At 43.1% G+C, this 19,006-nt stretch overlaps 1 protein-coding gene across 1 annotated transcript in view; it reads left to right on the top strand.

The window, feature by feature from the left end:
* The window catches only part of PRKCD (protein kinase C, delta), a 25,743-nt gene extending 15,536 nt beyond the window's left edge, over positions 1-10,207 (top strand). Inside the window, exons 9-17 of the mRNA XM_009873417.1 lie at positions 687-783; positions 2,237-2,370; positions 3,006-3,179; positions 3,739-3,830; positions 5,132-5,194; positions 6,960-7,098; positions 7,821-8,009; positions 8,259-8,387; positions 9,665-10,207. Coding sequence (XP_009871719.1) covers positions 687-783; positions 2,237-2,370; positions 3,006-3,179; positions 3,739-3,830; positions 5,132-5,194; positions 6,960-7,098; positions 7,821-8,009; positions 8,259-8,387; positions 9,665-9,823 — 1,176 coding nt within the window. The 3' untranslated portion in view covers positions 9,824-10,207. The remainder of the gene's footprint in view (positions 1-686; positions 784-2,236; positions 2,371-3,005; positions 3,180-3,738; positions 3,831-5,131; positions 5,195-6,959; positions 7,099-7,820; positions 8,010-8,258; positions 8,388-9,664) is intronic.
* The last annotated feature ends 8,799 nt before the right edge of the window (positions 10,208-19,006 follow it).

The raw sequence follows: 19,006 nt of genomic DNA, 5'->3' as shown, positions 1-19,006 counted from the left end.
GCTGAAGCATGGCTGTCTCTGGTGGTCAACTTCTGCCTTGCAAATAGAGATGCAGACACAAGCTCTGAAATAAACCAGGAAAATATATCACAAAAGTCAACAATATTACTTCTGAGCTGGGTGTCCTAAGCTTTAACAGGAAACTTACTCTGAAAGCAGTGAGAACTGTTGGACCAGCTCTTTCATAACACAGAAAAGCTGAATCTTTTCATTGCTAAAATTTGATCTCAGGGATCTTCCGTACATAAAATTTCTTTCCCTGTGCTAAAGAGGGATGTCACGCAGAGGTGTGACTGAAGCACATTTGTATGACGTGATTCTCTTCTCTTCTTTCAAATAAACGTGTCCAAAGGGACATTTTCCCACAGTTAAAGTTCTTCCCACTGTGGGTTCAAACCATTTTACCTTTTGGTAATTTTTCAATGAACAACACGATGTACCGATGTTCAGGAGTTTCAATGGCTTATTTTCTTGCAGTGAAGGAAGTAAAGCAATTGGCTGATGTGAAGCTGTAAAAACTGTGACAAAATAGTCTGAACGAGACTTCTTGAGAAAAGATATGTGTAGGAGCATATAATAATAAAGAAAAGTTTATACTGCCATCATGTTACGTGTAGCTGCTATTGTAATAAGTATTTCTGAAGTAATAGTGCAAATATAAATTCAAATGTTCCCCTCCTCCTCAGAAGTCTACACGAAGGTCTGATTCTGGATCTGTAGAAAGTGTTGGTATTTATCAAGATTTTGACAAGAAACGTAGAGCTCTAGGAGGAGATACAACGGGTGAGAAAAGCTACAATCTTTTCATTTAGCCATTTACCTGCTAGCTAACAATTTAAGTGGTTATTCATTCTTGTCTTATGCTAGACAACTATTTTTTTAAATAAACACTGTTAAAAACCCCCATGCATATATTTCTTTTTACATTTTCCCAGCCCCAGAAAATGCTTACGTAACTTCTGACACATACATGTAGATTTTAGGTCACGAGCATATCCACCTTTCTGCAGAATGGCTGCTTCACCCAGTGCCGGGCAGTTCCCCGTGACGGAAGTGAAGGACGCCCTCCCTCACTAACCAGACACGCGCGTACAACACGCTTCCCTCCTTCCTGTAGCTGAAATGTCACTCACGTCGTTAATTATCTTGAGTTGTTCACAAGGCGTTAGAAATCAATGACAAGTGTGATCTCTTTTAGGCTATAATTAGCCAAAATACCACTTGAGATTAAATGGCTGAAATAGTTTAAGTAGTTCCTGGAATCCTTTCTCTACAGATTCAGAATAAGGTTTTGTTTTGGTTATGGTTTTTTACTGCTGTTAAAGAGCTGTAGCATCGTATAAGCCTTATTTTCATAACTGCAAGCCTAGGATAATTTATGCAAAAATAAATGCAACAGTAGAAGTATCTTTTTATGAGACAGAAATCTCCAGGCTCACTAAGAGATAGTGGGATGTTTGAAGTACAGGATTTTGCACATTCATCTGTACATTGAATGAATTCTATTGAATTGCCTAGTAAGAAAAAAATTTTTTGTACTACTTAGCCTACTTGTTCTGGTTTGCCAGAATAGAGGAAAAAAACCCCAACTCTTGCAAAGGTGGTTTGGTTTATTATTAAGTCAGGATGCAGCCACTGTGATTCCTCCCTGGATTATCACAGATGCTGGGCAGCTTGTGGGACTTATACAGCATCATCTTATGACTATTAGTGTCTTATTAGCAACCCAGCAGATCCATGCGGTGGATTAAAAAAAAAAAAGTACAGTTATTAATTTCAGGGTGTAATTAGGATTAACCTGTATGTTCATGCTTCTTAGCCAGCACTGGGCATGAATCAGGCCTCTCTGCTTAGGCTGAGGTACTAGCCTGTTCTGTTACCAGAAGAAAAATAATTTATTTACAAGCGGTCCTTGCAAAGTATCTTTTTCTCCAAATTATGCTCTCTATGTTAATCATACGGGAAAGTTAAGGCCTTTGTTTTTTATAATGCCTAGATATTGCTTACACCCATTATCAGAAGCAGTTATAGATTCAGTTCAAATCCAACACTATCAAGTATGTGTAATTCAAACTTTGTTATAAACTACAGGCCTTGATCTTTATGTTTAGATTTGCCAGTATTCCAGCAGCAGATGCACTGGAACAGCATGTCAGGGCGTCATTCTTAGCAGGGAATCTGAGTCCTGCAGTGTTTCTGCATAGATATTCAACTTTAAACTCCCTGTTTCAATTAGCAGATAGCGGCGAGTATGATAAACTCTGGGAAGGAAGCACAGCCAGGACAGAGTCACGAACTGCGAGCAGGAGAAAATTCAACATAGACAGCTTTGTCTTCCATAAAGTACTAGGGAAAGGAAGTTTTGGAAAGGTACGTAACAAACTGATAGAGCTTAAGGTGACTGCCTTGCTTGATCTCCACAATGTGATGGGCTATTTTCATTAATCAGAAAGGTCTTGCTGTTCCAGCTGTTTGGGCAGATAGTCTGTTAACAGAATTTAATATAGTCATCTTTGTTAAGGACACTACAAATTTGTCGCCTGAGTCTTGTCTGAAGTGATTCGCAATGCACAACAGTTTTTCAGTACTGAGGCCGAGGAATTGTCCTTTATGCACCACAGTGCAGAGGGATGTTTTACGTTCATATGCTCTGTATAGAAACAGCCTCTTACTGGTTGGGCGTGCTGGCAGCGGGAGGGCTGGGAAGGCAGCGGGAGCTCCACAGCTTCTGTCCGCTGTGAAACTACAGCTTTAATGAAGGAACGGGCTTTACGCAAAGAACTGTCCTGAAAGAAGCTGTGCCTGTGTTACATGGGCCTTGAGCCCAGTCTCATCTCTATGCCCAGCAACTTCACCTTCCCAAGCCTTGCTCATCTTTCCCATTTAAATGGGTTTTTTTAAATCGTCGTTTCACCTGCTACAAACTTTTGACTTTCCCTTACCTATACTGACAATAACAGTCTTTCCTATGCGTGCTGTAATCTCGCTTTGTGCTTTTTTTATAGGTTCTGCTTGCTGAGCTGAAAGGAAAGAATGAATTCTTTGCTGTCAAAGCTCTGAAAAAAGATGTGGTGCTAATTGATGATGATGTGGAATGTACCATGGTGGAAAAGCGGGTCCTTGCGCTTGCATGGGAAAATCCATTTCTCACACATCTTTACTGCACATTTCAGACAAAGGTAAGAAAAAGCCCAAAGGCAACAGCAACAACAGACGTAGCCTCTCTATAAATGCTGTTATCAGCAGTCAAGTCAAAGAAACTTTACTGATGCAAGAATTTAAATTTCCTTTTCCTGTGCTCCGTGCAGTAGTTCACAGGCCTTGCAGAAAGGAAATACAAGTATGACCACCACATACATTGATGAGAACAGAATGTGATAAGAAAAATATCTGTGCAATCTGAAATAAGAGGAAGCTTAATTTAAATCCTTGATCTTAGCTTTCCCCTCAGGTGAGGGGAAAAAAGACGACTGTCACAAGTAGAAGTCAGTAAGTCTTCTTAAATGTACATTTTTATTAAATCTAGAAACCCCCAGGCCAGCTATTTGGCTTTGCAGTACAAGACCAGGCTACTTAAATCTGTAGGAGCCTCATACACTCTTAGGGGTGCATGAGGTAGATAAATACTTCCAGAGCAGAGGAAAAATGGCAGCTTGGTCCCCAGTAGCCACGTCACTACTTCATGTGTGGTTGCAATAACATCAGTAATTTTTCCATTCTCTGGTTATTTGCCAACAGGATCATCTGTTCTTTGTTATGGAGTTCCTGAATGGGGGAGATCTGATGTTCCATATACAAGACAAGGGGCGTTTTGATCTCTACAGAGCTACGTAAGTCCACAGCCCTTCAGTCACTCTCTCCATGAATAATTTTAGTCTCTGTGGTTTTACTGCTTCTAGTTCCGCACCACTTACCTGCAGTCTTTCACTCAAGCATCAGTGGCTGATGGTTGAAAAAAGTATTTCTAGGCACTGGTTTAATACAATGAAGAAGCTCACTTAATGATGTGTGCAGTCAGGTTTTCTTAATTCCTGTAGCGATGTGATGTACTTTATTGAACACTTGTGCCTAGAGATGCTAGGTGAGCTGCAATGTGAACTGGCAATGGAAAGCAAAAGGTAGAGCTGCAGTGTCCCTTTAAGACAGTATTTGGATGGAAAAATTGGAAAACAGTGTAAATAAAAAACAAAACAAAACAACAAACTACACTTATTACTTGCTAGTACTGCTAAATTGACTTGATAGCACAGAAAAATAACCTGCACGCTCCACCAGATACTAATTAAATGGGTAAGCACTTTGTTTAGCAAGTGCCATTGCATCAGTTACCTATGGCTTAAAGATCGCTGGAGCTGAAGACTTAAAATATGAAAAAAAAAAGGTATTGTATTATTCTTACTTTACCTGTCATAATTATTGTAGTTTCAGGTCAGTTTCTAACTCCTCCCAAAAGCGTGAGGGTTTTAATTGTGTCATGGAATGGGTGCAGGCAAGACCTTAAGAATGCAGGGTAGTGGATCTGTGGACCTGTAAGCACCAGTGCTGTGATATAACCTGACTGGGAAATGACTTGTGCTACTGCGCCACATACTAAGGAACACTGACTGGATGGGATCAGATCAAGGACTCTGGCATAATTCGTGGCAGGGTGGCAGTCAGGGAAACCCTTCCCACTCCCCCAGCAAAATTTGGACTGCCCAGCTGCAGAGGGAGATAGGTGAGGTCAACTTCTAACGTGGCCATTAGTGCCCAGACCCTCCTAAAGCAGTCCTGTGGGTACAGAGCTGCCAGTAGCTGTCTCTCAAAAGGCACGTGCGTATCACTAAAAACATACAAAAACTGTTAAAGGGTAGGAAAGGAACAGTGTTCCCTAATGGAAGTGGAATGAAGCATTAAGGCAAGTTGCCATCTATCTCCTCCAGGGCTTGACATTAGATCCCACAGGTGTGTGGTGAAGGGATTAACTCTCAGGTTACAACATCCAGCTCTACAAAACCAGGTATTTTGGTATTTAGAGAAGCTTACAGTACTTGACTCCATGAAGAGACATGAAAAGCATCTCTTTTGGCTGGTTGCATTGACTGTGTTATAACTGAGCAAGACAAATTAAAAGATGTTTTGGTCTTTTCAGGTTTTATGGAGCTGAAATTTTATGTGGGCTACAGTTTCTTCACAGTAAAGGCATTATTTATAGGTGAGTACCAACTGGCTCCAGTGTGGGACCTCTGAGTTGTCTTAGCACTTCACGCATCTTTGAATTACTGATTGATGTCACAAGTATAAGCTGTCTGACAGAGATCTGATGTTATTCCAAGGGTTTTAACATGCTTGAGCTGAATCTGTATCTGTGTGTCTTTTCCTTGGCAACCGGAATGATGGAATGTTATTAATGTTACACAAAAGTGGCTTTGTTTTAGTTATTTTTAAACACTGCCTTGAATCATGAGGCTATTTTGTTTGGAGGCAAGGGAGAAGGTCCTCTCGAGGCTATCAATTCCGTCCAATCTTGTGAAAACCGCGGAGGTGAAATACTGGTTGCCAGTACTGATGCTTCAGCCTCACCAGGTTGAAACATCAGGGATCCTAGGTCCTGATCAGCCTCTTCTTACTGTGAAGACCCACACTACAAGAGATCAGAAGGTGTGGGGTTTTTAAAGTCGAATTTTTTTTCCACAATTCCCTTTCTCCAGCTTTTTCACCCCACCTCCAGCTCTAAAGCACTATTTGGTAATTAATTGCTCAGGCAACTCTTACCTCTGTAAAAAAGAGATGAAGGGTAACAGCTGCACACACAGGAGCAAGTTACACAAGGTAACTTAGGAAAATGTGCCCAGAACATCTGATATTGTCCATCTCCCTCTATGGAAACAGGAAACGTCTGGAGCATCCATCCTTTAAAGCAAGTTACTGAAGTTGGAGACTAGTATTTCACAAAAAGTGTTTGGAAAGAGGATGAGCATTACAGAAATCCTCCTTGATGGAGAAGGGTGATTCTGAAAAGCCTATCTGTCTCTTGGAGAAGAAAGATGTAACCCAGGAAGGTGCTTAATGTACCCCACTGTATTCCCACTGCTTCCTGCAGGGTTTCATACAGGAAAGGGTCAAACTGCAGGATATGTTGTCGTCATTTATGGTGCATTGCATTAGATCAGGGACTCTTGACTTGAACTGCAGCTCACCGTCTGCATAGTGTAAGCAGCTGGTACTGGGAAGTGAAGTTACCAAGGAGAAAAGACTGCCCTGTTCTCATGTAAAAATCATCTGCTCGAATTCAAGTCTTTCTTGGTAAGCAGAAGGGCTGTTCAGTTTCTCTTCAGCCTGCCCTCCTTGGTATGTGGTTTTGCAGCCAGATGGACAAGAAAAATGCATCACAGTCAAAGGGAGGGAATGTAGCTTTTGGAAACTGCTGTTAAAAAGCTCTCGCTTGACTGAATAGTGTTATTCTGAAAAAAGACATGAATAGGAGGCTTCACAGGCTGTGGCCACAACACATGAACCCACTCATGCTGTAACTAGGAACAAGTCACAGGTAGTATTAAAAGCTGGGCATTGCTCCTGCCAAAGGCTCTAAGAATCCAACAATCCTTCTTTTGAGCCAGGGCAGTGCTGCTCTGTCAGCTGGTGGGGCATTAGCTTGCGCCTCCTTCCAGAAGCAGCAGAAGCACTGGGTGTGCTTTGGCATCTAAAAGCAAGTGTTGAGGAATGTATGGTCCCACACTGTATATACAACTCAGACTCCTCTATACTCTGACAAGAGAGAATTCTTCCTTTCTCCCTACTGCCTTCAAAGTACAAAAGTAGTGATTTGTACATACTGTGTTGATGGATGATTATTTTCTTGAAAAGCCTCTTTGTGTGACACGGGGTAGGTCTTTATCAGTGAAGAAACTGCATGCATCTAACCACAAAGATTACTTGTCCTTAAAATATAACTTTCTTTTTTTTAATGCTTTTTGCAGAGACCTAAAACTGGACAATGTGATGCTTGATAAAGAAGGCCATATCAAAATAGCAGATTTTGGGATGTGCAAAGAAAACGTTGTTGGTGAGAACAAGGCGAGCACTTTCTGTGGGACCCCAGACTACATTGCTCCTGAGGTCAGTAGGTCACTGCCATGTACCACAGGGATGGATACACCATTGTTAGAATCGCCATTCTGATTAATCATCCCGTTGCAGACTAATAGTTCAGAAATGTAAAACTATAATTAGCGTGGGAAGAAAAACATATTAAATCTGAGTTTTCTATAGAAGATACTTGAGATCCATAAATATTCTATAACTGCAAATTTAAAAAAAACCATGAAGTGAATATATGTGCTCTGCACATGGTGAACACACTTGTGCCCATGTGAACAACTAAAATTCAAAGTAAAAGAGGCTTCTAAGGGGAATCTCACTAAGTTAAATCCCCTCTGTTGGTAGTTGTTTTTTGAATCCACTTTTCAAAATCATCCAAATAAAGTAGTTACCTGTTAAAGCTATAAATGATGTCAAAATCTGTTTGGCAATAAACCACTTTCATTGTTACTTGCTTCACCCTTCATCTTGTGAAGCAAATACATGGTTATTTAAGGTCAATGGAGAAAGTTTCTGAATGACAGCAAAATCCTGTCCACAGTTCCACAAAGAGCAGCTGAGGATAAAATGGCACATGTGCATCAGTGTCAACAATTTGCCAAATAGCTGGATTCTCCCCTGCCACCCCCCTAAATATCCTGGTTATTAAAGACTCTCTTAAAATCCCTCTTCTGCTTTTTGGTATATATTGCTGCCTTTTACTAATAACTTGTATTTCTTCCTCTGCATTTGTGTGGAAGATCCTGCAAGGTTTGCGGTACACGTTCTCTGTGGACTGGTGGTCATTTGGGGTCCTACTGTATGAGATGCTTATTGGACAATCCCCTTTCCATGGGGATGATGAAGATGAATTATTCGAGTCAATCCGAGTGGACACCCCTCACTACCCACGCTGGATTACCAAGGAATCGAAAGATATCTTAGAAAAGGTAGGAGTGATGAACAACAAGTAGGTCACGGTATTCTGTTTGTCCAGGGAGGGACAATCTAGGCTTTTAAAAGGAGCTGTTTCTCAGCAAACCAATTACTTCTACAGAAGGAAAGCCAGACCAGATTTATTACTAATGGTCAGCTCACTGTTAGTCACTTTTGTTCTTTTAGCAGCGTACCTGTTATTATTCCAGTGCCACCTACCTTTTGAGCAGACACAAGGCTTTACCAGGTATCTTCTCTTGCAGCTATTTGAAAGGGATCCAACAAGACGACTTGGGGTCACCGGGAGTATCAGAGACCATCCTTTCTTCAAAATCATCAACTGGGCGGCGCTAGAGAAGAGGGAGGTGGACCCTCCTTTCAGGCCAAAAGTGGTACGTGGGTTATTTCTTTGTTCTGTAGCAGTGCTGCAAATGTCAGCCTGGGTGGAAGGGGTGATTTCTCTCAGATGCTCAAACTATCATCCTGCAAATTTCTCCTCCGTATTTATAAATCAGATAGTTATGCATCTCAAACCCCATTGTTCTTGGATGGCTTCATTATAAAAACATACACTGTATTCCCCTCATTGCCCTGCAATCTTCCGATTAAGACTGTCTTCTTATGCTCTCTCAAGGAGCTTCTTTACTAATACAGTCTTCAGGAAAATCAACTAAGAGTTTCAATATCCATTTTCCTTGCTGTCAGAAACATTGATAGCTTCTTGCGTTATCTTCTGTAATGTCACGTGGGAGAAGCAACAGTGACTTGAGGCTACTCGGATGGTAACTGCCTGCAGGCATTTGTTACATCTGCGATGTTTCAAACTTGTCCGAGAGCCCCCAAGTGGGCAAAAAGATGCATTCTCTGTACTACTGATCTTAGAATTATTCTTCGTGTACATGTCTAATATTATCTGAAAAAACATCTAAAGAACAGACCACGTGTCACGTGTAGTCTGTATCACTGTGGGATGCTGCCTCTTCATCTCACTTCATTAAAAATCTATCCCAGTCTTCCTCCAGCCTGTTACCAGTACAGGTGAAATGATCTGGAGGGGGCAGAGTCTCTTTAAAATATTCTTACTTACTCAATGAAGGAGAGCTGTCCCCTTCGAGAACAGAAGGCTTCATGGTGCATGTTCCCATAGAAATGCACCCCGGAAGCGTAGGGATCCTACAAAAAGTAACATTTTGGAGATTTGGAGTAACTCCTTCGGAGTAACATCAGTAATGGGAATTTTTATGAAACATGCTCCAATATTTTATCCAGATACAAAGCAGCCGCAGTAGGGCATCGCTTCTTTCTCTGAACAAGTCCAGACTGTAAAATGCTTAGAGGAATTCCAAAATTTTGGTTAATAGCAGGAAATGGTGGGCTTAAATCCAAGTGCTGCATTACTTTTGCAAGTAGACAATCTTTGAGTAATTCTATCGCAGACTCAGATGTTTCTTCTCCAAAGCAACCTGATGCTATTTTTTTTTCAACTAACAGTCAGCAGTTGCCCAGTTATGATCTTACAGTGTTGTTAAGACAGGCAAAAAGGGGATTTTTCTCTAAAGGGAGATAGGAAGCTCAAGAAGTAACTTCCTAACCTTTTGTATTTAAGCAACTTGTTCTGGAAGAAATGAAAAGTTTGTCTCAAACTGTCTTCCCTCTCTGTTTAACACAGAAGTCAGCAAGCGACTACAACAACTTTGACAGAGAATTTCTGAGCGAGAAGCCAAAATTGTCTTACAGTGACAAAAACCTGATCGAGTCCATGGATCAGTCTGCATTTGATGGATTTTCTTTTATAAACCCTAAATTTGAACAGATCTTAGACAAATAGTCTCTGAACAGAGTCGGACTTGACAGCAGGGTTAAAAATTATAAACCTGAAACTCCCGAGTGCAAAGTGTTGAGCATTCCAATGATGTTGTCGATACTTCAGAATAATACACAGTAGTGTGATTAATTATGTCCAGCTGCTGATTCGTTGGCAGTGTTCTTTTATGCATGGTTGGGTTTAAGGTATGTGAATCTTGTGCATTATTTTCTCTATTTGGGAAAATGTAAATTCTGTTTGGTACTTGAATGTAGTTATGTTATATATATATATATATATATATGCTGTATATTTTGCTCGAGAGAAGACATTGGGGAACAGAAGATGTCTTTTTAAAAAGTGTTTGAGCCCTTGGTTCTTTTATGTGTCTTCAATTAAAAGAAAGTTACATTAGACTTTCATTTGTAGCTTTATGATTCTTTTTTCTAGAACTATACAATTAAACCCCAGTTATCTTTAATCAACAGTAAAAAACAATAGTAATTTCTAAGTCCTGATCACTTGCAAAAATAACAGAAATTAGTTCAGGAGAATTCACCAAGAGAAGAATCAGACAAAAGCAGAGATTCCTAGAGTAACACAAACTGTTGTGGGGAACAGCGCGGTGTCTACTTTTCCATAGGAGTGGTCAATGCCAACCAGAGCCAGGCTTCCCTGATGACGCTAAATATTTATTCTGAGGCAGGATAAGACAGTGAGGCCCAAGCATCCTGCAGCAGCCACAGCTACTGCCTGGGAATACGAGTTTCCACTGTTGAACCCCACCTCCTGGTAAGAGGAACGTGCAGCGCGATCGCAGCAGCTTACCAGGAGAAAATCATCAGGTGTGGTGGTGGGGTAGAGCCACGTCTGCCAGAGAGGAGGCGGCTTGCTGAACTGGCAAGGACAAAGTCTTTCTTCCAGTTTTATTTGCTGGTTTTGAATACAGCAGCTGTGGCTCCATCTAGTTGCTGTAAAAAGGGCACAAAACCAGATCGTGCTTTGTTGCAATACCTACTCCTGAATTTTGATTTTTAGCCATTAACAGGAAAGAAAAACTAGTGTAACTACTGCAAAGCTCTTTCCAAAACTCCTCCGGCAGTCAGCTCATGAAATAAAGAACGAAGCAACGTGCCTTGCTTCTCAGAAGCCTTTTATATCTTGTAATGCTGTTGAAAATTATTTCACTTCCTCAGCTGCTGAACAGGTGGGGAAAAAAAATCGCCTTGTTGGGTATCAGTTTGTCCAACAGTTATACAATGCCACAGAGCTCTTCAGAGTCCCCTGTAGCTGCCGTGGGTAGTTTCAGTTTTCTGCTGAAAGAACAGGAGAAAGCCACCCCCCCACACAAGATTTCACAGAGACTCAGAAAAATACAGTGCTGCCTTCAGTTCTGATTCGAGTAACGCCGGGAAGACTTGGGTTTAATGTAACGTACAGCAGATGGAGTCTGGAAGCGTCCGGAGGCAGCTGGCATTGCCAAACCGACGGGCTTCGCCCTTACCAGCGCCCGCACGGACACAAGCTCCCGGCAGAGGGCGAACCAACATCACGCTGGGAGTTGCTGCCAGGGAGAGCCGCAAATGGATTTTTTTCCATTCCTGTAACCTGCGAGGTCGTTTCTGCTTTGCCATTTTTCACCAGGAGGTTATTCTGCTTTCCAAGGTGAGCGCTGGGTGCCTGTGCCCAAGCAGAAAGCTACAAAGGTGGCTGCCAGCAGCACTCGGCTTGTAATGGATTACAAGTAGTAGTAGTGAGTTGTTTCTTGTGGGAATACTTACTCACTGCACTTACATGCTCTGCTCGGGAGTAATGGATGCCAGACCTGCTCGGGACGGACTCTGGCCTTCACACAGCACCTCTTTCAGCTTGGATTTGAGTGAATGTACCTAGAGCACCTCCTGCTGCCACAAGCACACCTCTCCACTGTCCCGACCGCACTCACGACACCTGGGCAGAGCCGCCTTTCCTCTGCAAAGCAGGTGTTATCCTTCTCCTCCTCCTCCTCTTCAGCAGCACCGCACTGTTCAGCCGTGTTGCATTAACTACCACCTGCGCAGGGCCCTGACCTGCCCTGGACGGCGGCTCCATACAGCAGCCACTAGCGGAGGCTTCAGAGATCACAGAGCTTTGAGGACCGCCTCCACCAAAGAGCTGTGCCCAAGGCCTTGGGCCATCATTGCATGGTGGGGAGACAGAGGTATTGAAGAATTTATCTAGAAAGCAGCCTAAAAGCTCTAAAAGAAACAAAACCAAAATTACCTCCCACACAAACATAAACACAGGAGTTAAACTGAAGAAAGCACTCCTTCTGCCTAGCAGAGATCGTAAGACATGAAAATCTGTGTACGTCATTCCAAACCACAAAGCAGTGATAGTTTTGCCCTTATCCTTCAGAGGGACGTGTAACCCTGCACATTTCATGCCAACTACCTAACCTATCCACACCAATCTGTACTAGAAGGCAGTGTTTTGCTGTTGATTTTCAGCTTTCTCAACAAAGCAGCATCATTTGGAGGGCAGTGTAAGAGCAGTGTAACTTGGAGAGCGTGGCAGATCTTAAAACACCAATGACCAGGTAAACTTAATGAAATCTTACCTTTCTCTGTTGCATGCAAATCTTGACCTGTGTTTATTTAATCAATCCTTCCAACCTCTTCCTCATTTACCGAGTTTGTTAACAAATTCTAATTATTTTGCAGGGTGAAACAATCGATGGGATAAATTAAGTTAAATTTTTATGCCTGTGTTTAAGCTTTCTTAACCAAGCTACACTTCCACAGCTGTGGAAACCTGCTGTCCTGCAGCAACATTCATTCACCTGGCATGTCAGCTAATGTAAACGAGCACGGGAAGCACACATCAGCACATGTTGTAGCATTCGGTCTTCATTACTTGGGTAGAAAGTCAAATTGTTACATTTCTCTGAAACGCTGCGAAAGATGTCATTAGGATAAAAAACATATTCCAACTTCCAACTACCAGAGAATAGTTCTCATTTCAGAACTATGAGCTGGCAGCTCGTTTCAGTTGTCTGGTAAAACACATACAAAATACTTATTGATTTAGTACAGTTAAAAAGTCATGGCCTCAACAGAGATAGGAAATTCCATTTTTAGCACTGGAGCTTCACAAGGTGTGAAAGAGCTCATGCTTGATGTTGCCTATTCCAGCTGCCCTAGCATATTCTTGAGTTCTCAGTCTCACAGGAGGGTGGGAAGAACGGAAACACCATCATTCTCCTGGCTGCAAGTGCTGTTCTCAGTTGGTTTATGCTATGGTTGCCCAGCAGATGGGTGGCTGGGACTGCTGGCGAGACAGCCCGACAGCTCCTTAAGCAGTACTTGCTCTGAGAGGCAGATATTCCTCACCTCTAGTACTTCGGTTGTTACTAGTAACGGTAAACTATCTTCCTTCTGCCAAACTATCCCTTTTAATACTTTTCTTTAAGAAAAAATGTTTCATATCCTTTTTCCAATTTCAGTTATCCTAATTACATTCTACCCACGTTTTTGCTGAGCTTTGTATTTTGCTTGATAAAAGTCTGGCCGTTTAACATGCTTGATTTCGTCTGGTGCTTTTAGATAAGTTAAATATCGAAGAACACAATCAGAAGTGAGGAGCTGCTTTCCAACAGCAATGGTGAGAGCGGAGGAGCTTTGGGAATGCTGATCAGTCACATCTGCTTGTTTGTTCAAAAACTGAAACCCAGGTACCCGGGAAATGTTTAAAGAGCTGCTCATGCCTGTCACTGTTCTGCCATACAAAATCTGCCAAATCCCTGTCTCCTGGTATGTCTTTGTCTTTATGCTCCTTGTATATGTTTTTGATATCAAAACCAGCATAGAGTTCCACAAAACTGTTGTGCTGTACGTCTTCCTGGCCCATTCTGTTTGATGTAAGTGATTTTTCCAGCAGTGGTTCCAGGTACCTGGAAGTATTGTGGAAGTAATCCACTGTAAGGATATAACGGAAGATTGTCGAGGAGGACTGTAGGTACGCTCAAGTAACTTTCAACGAGGGTGTCGGAAAACACACTGGATGACTGCTTGGCCTTGTGTGCTTCACAAGGCGCACACCTGCGCTTAGATAACAGAGGCCTGGGATAGATGCGGGGGCATCTCTCACATTCCTGCCCTGCAAAGCCATCGCGTGAGTCCTGAGAACTCAGGCAGAGCAGCAAATAAAACATAGCAAAGCAGAGGGATAAATACTACGCACTTTCTAGCAAGGAGAGATCTCCTTATGCCTGTGCTGCTGCTTGTCGAGCTGCTCATGTGCTCCCTGCCCGTGTGCCTCGTCCAGGTGCTGCTGCAAAGATTCTTCAGATTCTCAGGTGGAGTGAATAAATCTACTCTGCATTTCAGCCGTGGTTTGTGGCTGTTCCTGCACCCTGCCTGTTTTGACCCACTCATTGACGACGCCTAATTCTTCAGTGCTTGCATTTCTCTGCCCATTGTGTGCTGTTTTGTACACTCAGGTTTGCTATATTGACAGAAATGTCCTCGGAATACCTCTCCCCTGCTCTCCGAGATGCATTTCAGGTGATCTGACCATAGCTGTGCTCGCTGATAACTGTGGTCTCACTGCCTGCCCCACAGACGGATGGGGCTCGAGCTGAACATGTTTTATGCCATGCTTGGGTTTTCTGCCCCCAAAAAGCTGCCCACTGAAGGAGAGCAAATGGGCTGCCTGAAGCTGGATGCTTGGAATGGAAAACGTTCTAATTTAGGGAGATTTGTATATTACACTGAGGACATTTTCCATTACCTCAATGTGTTATAATAGTTCTGCAAATGTATCTCAAATCTGGTAAAAATGTAAACCCTAAGCAGAGATTGGACAGGATTTTTAGAAGCATGTTTCTGAATTTAGACACTGTAGTTTAAGGTCAGACAGTTCAATTTAAGCTCAGACGGTTCAGTTTAAGCAGTTTGCAATGCACAGGCCTGCTAGAAGCCTGGCTATAAAGATCCGTTTCAAAGTTACAGCAACAGGCTGGAGATAAGCTTCACTTCACTTTGCAGGTGACAGTTTGAACGTAGATTTGCCAAAGCACACAACACCGTTGCTAACCGTCATGGAAGCCTGCAGTTGTTTGTCCCTGTGATGAGCTGACTTCCCTTCTTCATCAGAGATCCAAGCTCTGGCTTCTCCAGCAGCGCTGCTGCTGCTCTGAGTGGGACAGAAGATGCACACGAGTTCTGGATACCAAAGTAAATTTTGAGCTGCCCGGTCATGGATTGCTCAGTGCTGAAAGCATATCCCAGCAGCAACATTTCTTCTTGGTACTATTTCCTAATACTGTTTCCTAATAGTTATTTATTGCTGGCAGCTGCTTGCTCCTTCCTCTCTCCACTCATACCATCAAAAAATTCTAAATTGCAATTTAGCCTTGAATATTTGTCCCGGTAGACCAGAGGCAAGGAAATCAATTCTCTGTCCCTTCCCATCTTTAGTACCTGTGCAGATTTCAGCAGAAACAGCTAAATGCTGAAAAGGTGTAAAATTACAGCGTGTCGTCCCGCTCAGGCTAAGCCCATGTGATTCAGGAAAGCTCCTGACTGCCTGCATAGGCAAATCCTAAAAAAATACTTCCCTCTGAAACATAATCCTCCCACTCACCACCCCCCGCCCCCTTCCTCCTTCCCACTCACCCTTGACTCCCTATCAATCACTGCCAGGCAATTATCTGCTTCGTTCCCTGCCTCCTGGCCAGAGCCAAAGTTCAGGAGCTGGCAGTGGATGGCAGGAGATCACTCAGCGGAGGGAACTCGCTGTTCTCCCAGCCTGGCCACCCGCTTCCCAGCCAGGCTTTAGCTGCAAGGCTCAGTGAGCTTTGGCAACGTGGTTGAACCCTGGCTCCTACAGCAAAGGCTTCTCCTGGAAAGGAGCCTGAAACTGTGTCGGGCAGGAGGTCAGGGCAGGGTGTCCTCCTGCTCTGCCAGCACCCCGGGAAATGAGCTGACATCAGCGCAGATGAGGTGGGGAGAGTGTGCAGATTCAGAGTCCAGGGCAGCCCTCCCAGGCTCCATCCTTGCCCACCACCCCAGGGGCTCCAGATCCTCGCAGCCTCCATTTAGGAAAAGCTGCATTGGGATGGCACAGTTCAATCTGTCACGGGCTGAGGCTGTGCCTGGAGGTGGTTGTTCTTCTGCCAGGGGCGTCAAAGGTGAAGCTCGATGATGTGGTGCCGGTGCGAAACATCTGAGATGAGCAATTCTGTGTGAAATAGATGAATTGTCTCATCCCATCTGAAGTATTTTCTGAGGGAAACTGTGTGTCACTCCTGAAATTTGTCACAATTCAGCTTAGGAGGGGAGAATCTTCCCAAAATCACTGTTTTCCTGGGATGTTTGTGCTGAGGAATGTGAGGGCTCACTGCAGCACCAACCTCACCTGTGTGACCATGGTGATGACAATGGGAAAAGAGAGGAGAGGAGAGAAAGTTTGTGGAAGGAAGGTAGGAACCTTTAAAAGCCATCTAGTCCACCCTCCCTGCAGCAAGTAGGGACATGTTTAACTAGGTCAGGTTGCTGTGTACACAGATGCCTTCAGCTGGACATCAAGCATAACTCTGAGATTTATCAACTCATAGATCCGCAGAACTTACAGCCAAAGAGTTGTCACTGAGTGACGCCCAGCCCCAGGGCAGCTTTTCCTGAGCTCTTAACGATGAGGAGGATGAGCAGGAAGGTTCACCTGGAGGGGAGTCTGCCCACAAGTTCTGCCCCAGCCCTTCAGAGCCTCTTCTGTCTTAAACAGCAACAGAAACCTCTCGGTGATTTGGCACCACGAGCGGCTGCAAAGTCCTTCACAGGAACTACCCAGCACCTGCCCGGGCGCTGCAGAGCCCGTGTGATCTCAGTTAATGGGTTACAGAGATGGGAACACCTTGGGGTTCATTTTCAGCAGCAATATCTGGCTCTAGCAGAACATGGCACTTTCTAAGGCACCATAAAGGGCTACAAGAGAACCAGGGGATTACGTATTTTGGAGAAAAAAGATTTGTTTTCCCATGTAAGCTCATTGCGCACACAGTGCAAGCCCAAGTGCCTCTCAAAGAATTTCAAATGCTTTGTAGAATCCAGCTGGGAAGGCGTAATCTCTTGTGCATTTGTTTGGTTTGTGGTTGTTTTTTTTTCCTCTAGGATGTCTTCTTTTGTTATTCTTTATACATTTAATTAATGTAACAGTTGATAAATTGTTGCATGTGTTTTGTTTGGTTTCTTTTTACTTCAGAGAATCTCAAGTATAAAGGCATTTTTTTAAAAAAGTAAAAACATCAGTAGTACACATTCTGCTACAATATGTAACTATCTTACTGAAAACACTGGTGCTCCTGAACTCCTGTATAATAAACTCAGTGGTCCTTACTACTTGATTTCATTTTCATAAGATATCAGATTTTTCTGTCATATGCCAAGAAATTCAACTTAAATTAATTCTTAAGATTTTATTTAATATTTTCATGTTTTACTTATTCTTGATAACTCTCTTTTTCCCCAAGTCTTTTTTTGCCCTGAATATTCCTTAAGCAACTTCTTTTCACAAATGCATAAATAGGTTTCAATTTGCTGAAAGCTTGGAGCAGTCTTCTTTAATTTCTCTAACTTGTTCCAATGACCAGACTATTCATTTCCAAGAGAGTGTTCCCAGCAAATACTGCTTCTAAGGTTTGGTTATGATTTTTTTCCTGTTCCAGGAGCTCTTCCTCGTCTTTTTCAATATGAATTTAGAGGTGAATGAGAAATAATGCCAGTCTATATATGCCACAAGTTAAATATAATCTCATTTCCCTGAGGGCAGTTCTTCTCAACAGTCTGGGAGCCTGAATTGCTGACACAGTGGGTTCTTGCTACCTTCTTTACTGGGTCTTTTCCTGTAAAAAATATATTCAGTCAAAATTTCAACAAGAATTTGACCTTTCCCAGAGTACTGTCATATTTTAAAGTGCATTTTAAACTATTCACTTTTCACTGTGAGCAGAAACTGAGCCCTGTGCTAGGGATAACTGGGCAATCCACTGAGCCCTTTAATACAAGATATCATCGCTGCTTGTCCTTATATACAGCTTCAGTCTGAAAAGACACTGATAAAGGGTGCCCAGCTTCCCTCTGTTTGAGCTGCAGCAAACAGCTGCTGGAGCAGATCTTTCACGTCCAGCACTCGATCAATTACTTTCCTGAAGCAAGATAACAAAGTGTAGTTCTGGTTTTGTCATTTTTGCCTTCATTGCTTAGTTCTTTGATCTTCAAATATCTCAGTTTAAAGGCAACTAATAATTGTTTTGAGGGGGGGTGCAGTTTTAAAGCTTGAGATGTGTTACTTCTGGTGGAGACAATCCCCACGAGGAGGGGTCACCCCATCCCTGGAACGAGGGGCCAAGGAGAACCACAGCAGCCCAGGAGGATGTCATCCCTGCTGACCCCTGGCCCCACCAGCCCCTGGCTGGTCCCCCACCACGGCCAGGTCTTGCCCCGGGCCCCCACAGTCACCACTCCCCTTCCCCAGGGAAGCCGCCGTCCCTCGCTGTGCCCAGACACTCTCCCACTGTGAACACCCGACATCAGCCCCTATTTTGCTCCTCACTGAAGCTCTTGAGGAGGACCCTTTCCATTTGATTTACCCTCCTCCTTCCTAAATTCATCCTATCTGTGATTTTTTGCAATGGGAACAGTCTCTTGCCATTAAACCAACCTTCCTGCAGCTTTCCTTCTGAGCACCAGCACTGTCACTGTGCAACCTTTGTACCTGCCAGTTCCCAAGAAATCCTCCCATATAACCTTTTGGGTTTTCCTCACACACTCAGATCCTCAGATTTAGTTGCATTCTTGCTACTGCAAGAACATTTTCCATTCTTCTGTCCTTTTTTTCCCTTCACTTTCCACCCCCATGGGAGTTTCTCATTTGCTATGGCTTTTTTTCAGCAGATAATTATTGGCTTCTCTCGCCTGCCAGTTCCCAAGAAATCCTCCCATATAACCTTTTGGGTTTTCCTCACACACTCAGATCCTCAGATTTAGTTGCATTCTTGCTACTGCAAGAACATTTTCCATTCTTCTGTCCTTTTTTTCCCTTCACTTTCCACCCCCATGGGAGTTTCTCATTTGCTATGGCTTTTTTTCAGCAGATAATTATTGGCTTCTCTCGCTGGACTATTCTTCTGCATGTCTGAAACTTGGATTTTGATCCCAAGTAACTGGA

This window comes from Apaloderma vittatum, unplaced genomic scaffold (assembly GCF_000703405.1).
Source record: "Apaloderma vittatum isolate BGI_N311 unplaced genomic scaffold, ASM70340v1 scaffold12767, whole genome shotgun sequence".
Classification (NCBI taxonomy): Eukaryota; Metazoa; Chordata; class Aves; order Trogoniformes; family Trogonidae; genus Apaloderma; species Apaloderma vittatum.
Note: the sequence above shows the minus strand (reverse complement) of the source record. Positions and strands in the feature narration are given on the sequence as shown.